Source organism: Leucoraja erinacea, chromosome 11 (assembly GCF_028641065.1).
Source record: "Leucoraja erinacea ecotype New England chromosome 11, Leri_hhj_1, whole genome shotgun sequence".
Lineage (NCBI taxonomy): Eukaryota > Metazoa > Chordata > Chondrichthyes > Rajiformes > Rajidae > Leucoraja > Leucoraja erinaceus.
The window spans coordinates 12,590,790-12,603,079 of NC_073387.1; the positions used below are offsets into that span (position 1 = coordinate 12,590,790).

Below are 12,290 nucleotides of genomic sequence, written 5' to 3' on the forward strand. Positions count from 1 at the left end.
TGCGTGGTGAGGTACTTGCAGCAGCATGGCAGTCACACCAGTTCAGACAACACATGAATACCTAAAGTGTACATAAACCACACAATTTCTATGAGACTGTGAAAAGAAAAGGGCTATGCAAAAATCAAGACATTAGTCCAAGCACAAAAACAAATTAAGTAAATCACTCGTGCATTTTCTAAAAGAAGACCATGGGGGGAAAAAAAGACAAAACAAATCCAAGCTTTTTGAATATTTTTGAGTTTATGGACCTGCTGACAACCTTTGTTTTTGACCTTGTCTCACCCTGTATCCTGGGTTGCTTTATCTGCTCGGCAGTCTTTTATTCATCATTTATTCTCCCTTTCTCCTTTTCCATTGTGGGTACTGTCTGTTTATTATATTATCTATTGAGTATTGCGCTTACTGCTTTTTGTGCTGCTGCTGCAAATAAGAATTTCATTGTTCTGTTTTGGGACATATGACAATAAATCACCCTTGCCTCCATCAGTAACAACATATTTTATCTGATTCTGTGCTGTGACATTCTCTCATTTGTCTCGTTATTTTGCCCTCCTAGGCTTGTGCTTATTTTTCTTCTTTTTCTTCTTTTCTGTTCCACCTCTTGGTAATTGTCATCTTCTTGAGGTTTGGGTGCAATGTGTTGGAAAGATACAAGTTATCTTTTGCTATGTTGGCAGATTATATTAAATATAATGGCTGCTGCTTACAAATACCCTTTGGTCGTTGACCCATGCAACAGTTTGGAGCATCTCCTGCTCTGGAAATTGTCTTCTTTGGCACAGTGACACAGTGGTAGAGTTGGTTCCTTATGGCGCCAGAGATCTGGTTCAATCGTGACTACGGTTGCTGTCTGTACGTAATTTTTCTCCGGGTGCTCCGGCTTCTGACCAGACTACAAAGACATGCAGGTTTGTAGGTTAATTGGCTTTGATTAAAAGTGTAAATAGCCCTTTAATGCTGTCGGAGACCCCACCTTATTTCTAAAGTCTAAGGTGATGCTTGGTGTTCAAGGATGATTTTGGGTCTTGGTGAGACCACACCTGGAGTGCAGGTTTGTAGGTTAATTGGCTTCGATTAAAAGTGTAAATAGCCCTTAATGCTGTCGGAAGGATAGTGTTAGTGTGTGGGGTGATCGCTGGTCAGCGTGGACTCGGTGGGTCAAAGGGCTTGTTTCCCCACCTTATTTCTAAAGTCTAAAGGTGATGCTTGGTGTTCAAGGATGATTTGCTTTCTCTCCAGTTTAGTGGATTCTGTGGTGATGCATAAAATGAATGTGGGAACCACAGATGGAAGCAGGAAGGATGGGTGGTTAGTTTGTATTTCTGTCTATACCACACTTGGCATATCTCATGACTGTAAAGGTGTCCGCTCTTGTGGTTGAAGCTGAAGCCAACTTCAGTTGGCAACTGATCCCAAAAACAATATTGGTTAAACGTCTCAATACATTTGCTTTCTTTCCATTTAAAGTAAGTTTGCACATTGATGGAGTTGCAAGCAATTGGCCAGAAGACATAGGAGTAGATTTCAGCCATTCGGCCTATTGAGCCTTGCTCTGGCATTCATTCATGGCTGACCTATTTTCCCTCTCAACCCCATTCTTGTGCTGCCTTCCGGTAATGTCTGTTACGCTTACTAATCAAGAATCATTTGGTCTTACCCAATGACTTGGTCTCCACAATTGCCTGTGGCAATGAATTTCACAAATTCACCACCTTCTGACTAAAGGAATTCTTCCTCATCTCCATTCTAAAGTTCCGTCCTTTTATTCCGATGCTGTACCCTCTGGTCCTGGACTCTCCCACTAGTGGAAACATCATCCACACCTCCACGCTTTCCAGGCCTTCCAGCTGTTTCTGTAATTGGCCATCTTTGTCAGTATTGAGACAGGGAATGGCACGAAATGGTAACACCTGATAATAGGTATTAGAGGGAAGAAGTGTGATGCCAGAGGAGGTAGTTGAGGCTGGGACTATCCCAGCATTTAAGAAACAGTTAGACAGTTACATGGATAGAAACATAGAAATTAGGTGCAGGAGTAGGCCATCCGGCCCTTCGAGCCTGCACCGCCATTCAATATGATCATGGCTGATCATCCAACTCAGTATCCCGTACCTGCCTTCTCTCCATACCTTCTGACCCCCTTAGCCACAAGGGCCACATCTAACTCCCTCTTAAATATAGCCAATGACCTGGCCTCAACTACCTTCTGTGGCAGAGAATTCCAGAGATTCACCACTCTCTGTGTGAAAGGACAGGTAGGTGATGGGACAGGTTTGGAGGAATGTGGGCAGGTGGGACTAATGTAGCTGGGACATGTTGGGTCGAAGGGCCTGTTTCCATGCTGTATCACTTTATGACTATGAGCAGGGAAAATTGTTCTGTCTGCGTCTACGCAAGGAAACTGGAGACACAGCTGGTGTTATTGGAACGGGCATGTCGCAGATTTCCACAGGGTTGTAACATCTGCAGTTAGAAAGTTCTCTGTAAAGGTTATTCAGTAAAAAGATGAACTAGTTCTTGTTAATTAGATGGAGAGATTGATGATGGAGAATGTGAAAGGGGACTTTAATTTTCCCTGGCTGAGGTTTAAATGGAATGCTTTTATACTCCACAAGAAGAGGTGCAAGCAGATGGGCTCTGGGTGCACCGGAGATAGCTGTAATTAGGATTTATGAGGAGTTAGTGAATGTCCCTGATGTGAACCAGTTGAATTCTTCTGCCGTCTGTCTTGACAGCAATACTTACATTTTTTCACCTGACTCAATTCTGGCAACTGCTTGAAAGGCATTTCTCGAACTGCAATAAATCGTCTAGGTGTAAAATTTGAGGGGGAAAAACAAATTATACTTGAGAGTTAAAGAACATCAAATCTGTAATTAGTTGTGGTTGAAATTGCATAGTCTGTTCAACTGTTGTCTTCCGTGTCTCTGTGCAAGAAGAAAAATAAGTTTGGACTCAGTTCGTTATGAAACAATATTACGTAGCAAAATGACACCATTTCATCTTCCTTTAGTACCTTAATTTTCTGTTGAATTATCTGAATATACGTGGCCACCTTTTGGCAGTCGGCATGATAACCTGGCGGGGATGGTCAAAACCTGTGATTTGTGTGTTTTGATGTCAGCTGCTCTATTTCTCTTTCAGCGAGACTCCAAAGCGCTGCCTGGACTTGTCAAATCTGAGTAATGGGGGTGAGTCATGGACCTCTCCAGAGATTGTTCACAGAGGTTAGTAATGCTAACCTGTTACATTTATTATTCTCCATGCTAAAACCAATCTCGCTTTGGGCTGAAACTATATATTTAAAATTTAAAACACAAAAAATCTAAACATTCAACAGGTTAGGCAGCACCTGTGGAGAGGAAAACTGGTTTAAGCTGTGTTTTTTCCATGAAAATATTTACTTGGATTTATTTGATACCTGCATTCCTTCCAGGTGAGATCCCGATGTGGCCTTCTATACATTAGCGAGACCGAGCATAGACTTGCTAACGGTTTTGCTGAAGACTTGCGCTTGGTCCGCCTACTGGATCTCCTGGTTGCTCACCATTTTAACTTGCTGTTCCCATTCTTATATTGACCTATCCGACCTGGACCTTGTCCATTGCCTGAGTGAAGCCACACACAGATAGGTGGATCATCATCTCGTATTCCACTTGGGTAGCTTACAATCCAATTGTATGAACGTTGAATTGTCCAGTTTTGGGTAACTGAACTCAACCCCTTTCCCTACCTCCCCACCCTCTCCCCCCCCCCCCCCCCCCCCCCCCCCCCCCCCCTTGGTCTTGAACCTATTTCTCCCCATCCTGTCCACCTATATTCCGTCCTACAGCTTCACAATTTGCAACTCTTCAATCCTTGTCCCTCACAGCTTTTCATGTTTTCATTTCTGGCCTTTGTCCAACCATCTGCCTATCAACCCCCCAATTTACCTGCATCCACCTATTACTTTCCAAGCTTTGTCCTGCTCCTCCTCTCTTCCAGCTTTCCTCCCTCCCCATATAATCTGTGTGAAGAAAGGTCCTGACCTGAAACGTCAACTATCCATGTTCTCCAGTGATGCTGCTTGACCCGCTGAGTTACTCCAGCACTTTGTCCTTTTTTGACCATTTATATCATAATGTATTTGTGCAGAGGGGCTGCCTTTTCTATTTGGCTGGACCAACTAGAATTCTCATTAGGTTTAGGTTGTTGTTGTTATATATTCTGAGGTACAGCTAAATGCTTTGGCAGAGGCAGGAGCTGATTCTTAGTTCCAGTAGTTTGGAGATGATTTTAGATGGGATTATGGTGTTGAAGGCAGGGCTACAGTCCACTAACAGGATTCTAACATAAAACTCTGACGTGACATTACTCAATTTTCAGAAGCAAATCAAGATATCTTCAGTTCACTTTTTCGTTTGCAGAAGTTTGGGAAATTTGCTGCTAAATTGCTGCTTTAGAGAAGTGTTATTTATGCTCCCATACGTTGGGGACCCACTTCATTGCAGAATCACAGAAATAGTTTCACTGTGAGGAATGTTTTTGATTTAAAGTGTACATCTTCTGCATTAACAGACATGTCAAACGTGCATGATCATCCTTTGTTCCTGGCCTGAAGAGAGCCACTGTTTTCACATTTGCCGTTTGCTTAACCTATAATTAGGTTAGGTTGAGGGAACAAAAGTACCTAAGACTCTCTCAATGTTTCAGGTCCGTGCCTTGGTTCACCTGGTCTAACAGATGCACAACCTGGAGAATGGTAAGTAATGGTCGTCTCCTGCTATTGCTTTTACTTGACCTTTACAGAGAAATCTGTGTAGATTGGCTGAAGACAGTCTTGTGCAAGTTAACATGCATGAAGCCTTCCAGACTGTGGCACTCCCACAATGAAGGACTTTAATGAAGACGGTCAGAAACAGGAAAACCCAAGTTAAGGCTGAGGAAATATGATTTAGCCAGCTTGCCCAGAGGCATGCATTTTTTTTTTTGAAAATGCACTGTTGCATTAGCAAACCCTTTTCCTTAGAATGGAGGGAGCAAGAGTGGCACAGTGGTGCAACTGCCTGCCTCTCAGTGCCTGCCACCCAGGTTCAATCCTGACCTCTGCTGCCTGTGTGGAGTCTGCACGTTCTCCCTGTGGCCATGTCGGTGTGCCGATTTCCTCCCATATCCTGATGAAGTGCGTGTTTGTGGGTTAAATGACCTCTCTAAATTGTCCCTAGTTAGAAAGTGGATGTAAAAGTGGGATAACATAGAACTAATGTGAACAGATAACCGATGGTTGACATGGACTCAGTGAGTCGAAGGACCAGTTTCAATACTGTCTTTTAATCAATGAATCAATAATTGTTATATCTCCAAGGTACACAAAAATGCTGGAGAAACTCAGCTGGTGCAGGCTGGATGCTGCTGCACCCGCTGAGTTTCTCCAGCATTTTTGTGTACCTTCGATTTTCCAGCATCTGCAGTTCCGTCTTAAACACATTGTTATATCTCCATTTGGGATGACCAAACTTGTTGGGAAAGGCATTGTGGGTGGTTTACATCCCCTTCTCTTGACCTCTTCCAATCCACCTCTTTCCAGAGATGATCTACTGCGAGACTTGTACTCTCACAGTTCTGAAGTGGTCGCGTCGCACTCGCTCCCGTTCCTTGATGCCGTTTGTTGGCAGCTTTATTATTTGGGTTCTGTCTTGGTGAAGGAATACAAATTCTATTAATACTGGGATTTTCATTGCCTGCTTAGTTTCTGGTTGTTCCAAGTTAAATGCTCCATATGATAATTTCCCCAAAATGTGGTGGAGACTGTCGAGTGATGTGAGAGAAAGGAATGATGTTTGGTGGAACCACTAGGGTGTGCTCGATGGGCATGAGGTGCTTTGCTGGTTGGTTTGGGATGGTGAGGACTAGGTCTAGGGCCTGTCTGGCCTGTGCCTGGTGTAGGTGGTGAGAGGCATTGGCATGACTGTACTAAAGCCTTGTTGCTTGCATAAGGGTGGAGTGTGGGTGAAGGACTAGGGTCTGTTGGAGGTTGAGGGTTGAAACTGGTGGCCACAGGAGAAGGATTACATCAATGAGTGAGTAAAAGGAATGCTTCAAATTAGGTGGGAGAGATCTTGATAAAGAATGGAACAGGAGCACAATGATAAACGGAGCAAGCAAGAGCTAAGTACCAATGATAAGAATGGGGTGGAGATTTTAAAAAATGTGGGACTTTCTTCAAGGCACTTAGTGGATCATGGTGTGTAGGATGGAACTGCAGGTGTTGGCTTACACTGAAGATTGACACAACTCAGTGAGTCAAACAACATCTCTGGAGGAAAGGAATAGGCGACTTTCTTTGGTCGAGACCCTTCTTCAGACCTCAGTGGATCATGAGGTCAGGAGATCAGAACTTTAGTGCTTGGGTCTCAGAATCAGTCAGGGTTAGAAATTTTGGAAGTGGGAGCAGTTTACGGACTGCGTTTGGGGGGTGAATTGTAGCTCTCGATGGTGGTGTGTGTTGGTGGATATTCAGTGTTGGGGTATTGAAGACCAACAAAAGCTTCTAAAAGTTGAACGGTAGTTAATGAATCGCTTGATGCAGAAGGTGCACCCAGTTGAAAAGGGTGACTTTGTTGAATTTGAAAATATGGAAAATAGTTGAAGGAGGAGGCCATTCGGCCCTTTGAGCCAGCATCGCCATTCATTGTGATCATGGCTGATCGTCCCCAATCAATAACCCGTGCCTGCCTTCTCCCCATATCCCTTTATTCCGCTAGCCCCTAGAGCTCTATCCAACTCTCTCTTAAATCCATCCAGTGACTTTGGCCTCTGCCCTCTGTGGCAGGGAATTCCATAAATTCACAACTCTTTGGGTGAAAATGTTTTTTCTTACCTCAGTCTCAAATGGCTTCCCCTTTATTCTAAGACTGCAGCCCCTGGTTCTGGACTCGTCCAACATTGGGATAATTTTTCCTGCATCTAACTTGTCCAGTCCTTTTATAATTTTATATGTTTCTATAAGATCCCCCTCATCCTTCTAAACTCCAGTGAATGCAAGTCTAATCCTTTCAATCTTTCCTCGTATGACAGTCCCGCCATCCCAGGGATCAATCTCGTGAACCTATGCTGCACTTCCTCAATCACAAGGATATACTTCCTCGAATTAGCAGACCAAAACTGGACACAATACTCCAGATGTGGTCTCACCAGAGCCATATACAACTGCAGAAGAATTTCTGATATAATGCAAAACATTTTGGCCCATTGAGTCTATCTGGTTCAATTGCCACAAATTCTCCCACACATCAGATCCCATCAATCACCTACAGATTAGGGGGCAATTTGCAGTGGGACAATAAACCTACCAATTGCATGACTTTGGGTAGTGGACTGAACCTGGAGCATCAGGGGTACAACCCACTCAGTCACTGGATGAATGTACAAACTCCACACAGTCGGTGTCGGAATCAAACCAAGGTCACTGGAGATGCGAGGCAGCTGTCCTACTGGTTCCCTATCAATTGCACAGAAGAAAATAAGGTTATATACAATTACATTTACAAGCATAACATTTCTACCGATAGGACTGGGAATCACCATTCTGTTTCGAGGCAGTCAATTTACATCTGCGTTTATAGTGCATTCAGAAAGTATTCAGACCCCCTATTTTTCCAAATTTTGTTCCGTTACAGCCTTATTCTCAAATGGATTTAATTCATTTTTTTAATCATCAATCTGGACACAATACCACATAATAAAAAAGCGAAAACTGCCGTTTAGAAATGTTTTCAAAATAATTAAAAATAAATAACTGAAATACCACATTTACATAAGTATTCAGACCCTTTACTCAGTACTTTGTTGAGGCACCTTTGGCAGCGATTACAGCCACAAGTCTTCTTGGGTGTGACGCTACAAGCTTGGCACACCTGTATTTGGGTAATTTCTTTCATTCTTTGCAGATCCTCTCAATCTCTGTCAAGTTGGATGGGGAGCATCCACCTATTTTCAGGTCCTTCCAGGGATGTTTGATCAGGTTCAAGTCTAGGCTCTGGCTGGGCCACTGAAGGACATTCACAGACTTGTCACAAAGCCACTCCTGCGTTGTCGTGGCTGTGTGCTTAGCGTTGTTGTCCTGTTCAAAGGTGAATCTCTGCCCCAGTCTAAGGTCCTGAACGCTCAGGAGCAGGTTTTCATCAAGTATCTCTCTGTACTTTGCTCCGTTCATCTTTCCCTCGATCCTGACTAGTCTCTCAGTTTCAGCCGCTGAAAAACATCCCCACAGCATGATGCTGCCACCACCATGCTTCACTGTAGATATGGTATTGGTCAGGTGATGAGTGGTGCCTGGTTTCCTGCAGACGTGATGCTTGGCATTCAGGCAAAATAATTCAATCTTGGTTTCATCAGACCAGAGAATCTTGTTTCTCATGGTCTGAGAATCCTTTAGGTGCCTTTTGGCAAACTCCAAGCGGGCTGTCATGTACCTTTTACTGAGGTGTGGCTTCCGTCTGGCCACTCTACCATAAAGGCCTGATTGGTGGAGTGCTGCAGATATAGTTGTCCTTCCGAAAGGTTCTCCCATCTCCATAGAGAAACTCTGGAGCTCTGTCAAAGTGACCATCAGGTTCTTGGTCACCTCCTGACGAAGGCCCTTCTCCCCCGATTGCTCAGTTTGGCCGGGCGGCCAACTCCATGAAGAGTCCTGGTGGTTCCAACATTTTTCCATTTAAGAATGATGGAGGCCACTGTGCTCTTTGGGACCTGCAATGCTGCAGAAATTGTTTTATACCCTTCCCCAGATCTGTGTCTCGACACAATCCTGTCTCGGAGATCTACGGACAATTCCTTTGTATTCATGGCTTGGTTTTTGCTCTGACATGCACTGTCGACTGTGGGATCTTATATAGACAGGTGTGTGCCTTTCCAAATCATGTACAATCAATTTAATTTACCACTGGTGGACTCCAATCAAGTTGTAGAAATATCTCAAGGATAATCAATGGAATCAGGATGCGCCTAACCTCAATTTTGAGTGTCACAGCAAAGGGTCTGAATACTTATGTAAATGTGATATTTCAGTTATTTATTTTTAATCACTTTGCAAAAATTTCTAAACACCTGTTTTCGCCTCTTGCCATTGTGTGTAGATTGATGATTAAAAAAAAATGTAATCCATTTTAAAATAAGGATGTAACGTAACAAAATGTGGAAAAAGAGAAGGTTTGAATACTTTCTGAATGCACTGTACTTGCTGAACTTTGGGCAACCAATACTTGGATCTATGGCTGGTGCTCAGGAGAAGTTTGATCTCCTGAATCCATTGTCCCATTTTTGCTGTACGTTCCATTCAGACCTGTGGCTTTGAAAAGCAAGGAGGTTAATGTGTTCTAAGTTAACTGTGTATAATAATGGTGGGTCTCCACAAGGTGGCACAGCTGTAGTTATGGTTCATACTAGCTTTAGGATGTCCTCCCACTTTTACCCCCACCTCTGTTCCTTAGTAGTTGAGGTGCTCTGGGTCAGTACAGGCAATGTGCCGTCCACTGTGCTTGTCACTTGGGATTGTCAGAGATGAAGTGGTACTTCATTTTATTTTTTTCCTTTTTCTCAAGCACATCACAGCATCTTCATGACATTTTGTACTGTGATGGCTGCGAACCTGTTGTGATGTGTGCCAATGTGCTGTGAAATCGATAGCATCCTCTGGAATCCGTGCTTGCGAAGTTCTATGTTGTCAATTACATCCTGAACTTGCATAGAGGGCAGCGCTGCAGTTCACCCAAACTGATACAAGAAAAACCCACATAAATGCAAGATGACGTTTTTGGAGATTCCTTTCTCCCTCGGAGCACACCTTTCCCAGAATATTTTGATTTGTTATCCAATTAAATTGAATTTTCCTCTGTAGCTTCAGTCCCCGTTTAGATTGCAGGTTCTTTACGATAAACCTATGGCAAGAATATTAACTAACAATATGCTATTGCCAAAATTTTACTTATCAAGGGGTAATAGGCAGGGTTATGCCTTATCACCATTGCCATTTGCCCTTATGAAAGAACAGCTGGCCGAAAGGATTAGAAATCACCTGAATATTCACGGATATAACATTAAGGACTCAAAGAATAAAATTTCATTATACGCTGATGATATTCTTTTATATATTACTAATACACAAACTAATATACCCACCTTATTAACACTAATTGAGAAATTTGGCTCTTTTTCAGGTTATAGAATAAATTGGAACAAAAGCGAAATTATGTCTTTAAAACCACAGGATTCGAGACACTCACTAAAATTCCCCTTCAAAATTGTAACAGAAAAATTCAAGTATCTGTGTATTCAAATTACGAGAAGACACAAATCATTATTTAGTGCCAATTTAATGCCACTATTAAATAAACTGAATTATATTAAATTTTGGAAAACGCTCCCGCTCTCATTGATAGGTAGAATTAACGCTATAAAAATGACTTTCTTGCCACAATTAATATATTTGTTTCAAACGATCCCAATATATATTCCAAAATACTTTTTCAAAAAACTAGATTCTACTATCACTAATTTTATATGGGATTATAGAGCACACAGAATTCAACGAAAGCATTTGTGTAAACCTAAATAAGTTGGGGGTTTATCATTACCCAACTTCATGTATTATTACTGGGCAGTGCATATTAATAAACATAATGTACTGGTTGGATAGTTCCACTCAGCAGTTGGAGTGGATAAGAATGGAGAAAGAGGAGTGCTATCCGTACGATATAGGAACGATCCTGCTCTCACCGATAAAATTGAATAGTATAATATAAGAAGAATCCAATTATTCGCAATACAATAAGAATTTGGAAACAAATAAAGGTATCCTTGAAATTAAATAATCTATCAGTACTAACCCCACTATTGAACAACCCCGCATTCAAACCATCTCTCATCGACAAAACATATCAACAATGGGATGGACTGGGGATTAGGAAAGTAAGAGATATGTATGAATTGGGCAAACTGTTATCATTTCAACATTTTAAATTAAAATTTAAACTGAAGGATAATTAATATTTTAAATGTATACAGGTATGTGACTTTATGAAGAAATATACACATAGATTTCAAACTACTTTTTTAGACCCTTTAGACGAAGCAATGAATATTAAGGCTGATTCACAAAAACTAATATCATATTTTTATAATAATATATTAAATAGAGAATTACCCTCAACAGAAGCACTAAGAGAAGATTGGGAACATGAGCTAATGATAAAGATCTCAAAGGATAGATGGGAAACGTATCTGATGAACACACATAATTGTTCCATTAATGCAAGACATAATTTAATTTAATTCAAATTATTACATAGACTATATTATTCAAAAACGAGGTTGAATACATTTTACCCAAACGTCTCTCCCAGATGCGATAAATGTTTGTTTCAAAACGCTAATATAATACATTCATTTGTAGGATGTACAAAGTTGAACAAATTTTGGAGAGATATATTTGATATATTTACAAAGCTTTTCAAGTCAAGAATAGAACCTAAAATGGAATGGATTATACTTGGAATTATAGTAGAAGATATCAATTTAAATAAAGATCAAAATGTTTTTTTTAATCTTAATTAATAATTGGAAAGAAATTGATACTTAAATTTTGGAAAAATACAGCTATACCAACTGTTAAAATGTGGATTAGGAATATGATGGACATAGCACGCCTTCAAGAAATGAGACTCCGATTAATAGATAAATATGACCAATTCTTAAGGAGTTGGTCTCCTTTCATCGACTTTTTGGAATCATGTGATGCAGCGGTACCGTAAAGATTGCTGATTTCAGTTCATGCCGTGGATAGATCTACATCTCCGAATAAAGATTTGAAAATTTCTCTTTTAAGGGGCCTTCGCTCCTATTTCTACTTTCCACTTTTTCTTTTTTTTTTATATACACACTTCACGTTTTTCTACTCTCTACCATCTATTTTTCTTCTTTTTCCCCTTTCCATTGTTTTCTTTTTCTTGTCTTGCTTACTTCCTTTTCAAAACATAAAACTAGAGGTTGTACATAGAATGGATTACGGTGTGACATAGTTGGCACCTAAAATTAGGTTCCACTGTACTGTTTTGTACTGTATTAACTTCTAATAAAATAAACAAAACAAAAAAAAAAAGATTGAAGGTTCTTGATGTCTTTGTGGATTGTGGATTTTTTAACACCTTTTTTTTGTCTTGTCACAGCAGGCAACCTGTGGGAAGAACCCAGCCACTTCTGGTAAGAATCTGCAATATACTGAAAAATAATTATTCAAAGCAAAAAAGTTA

The 12,290-nt window shown here is 41.0% G+C and overlaps 1 protein-coding gene across 3 annotated transcripts in view; it reads left to right on the forward strand.

Moving 5' to 3' along the window:
* Window positions 1-12,290, forward strand: part of LOC129701462 (M-phase inducer phosphatase 1-B-like) — a 38,338-nt gene that overhangs the window by 4,205 nt on the left and 21,843 nt on the right. For 2 of the 3 annotated variants that reach the window (XM_055642653.1, XM_055642654.1), the window contains 3 exons: window positions 3,148-3,230; window positions 4,696-4,744; window positions 12,207-12,240. In XM_055642653.1, coding sequence (XP_055498628.1) covers window positions 3,148-3,230; window positions 4,696-4,744; window positions 12,207-12,240 — 166 coding nt within the window. The remainder of the gene's footprint in view (window positions 1-3,147; window positions 3,231-4,695; window positions 4,745-12,206; window positions 12,241-12,290) is intronic. The other variant, XM_055642655.1, reaches the window with a different exon arrangement.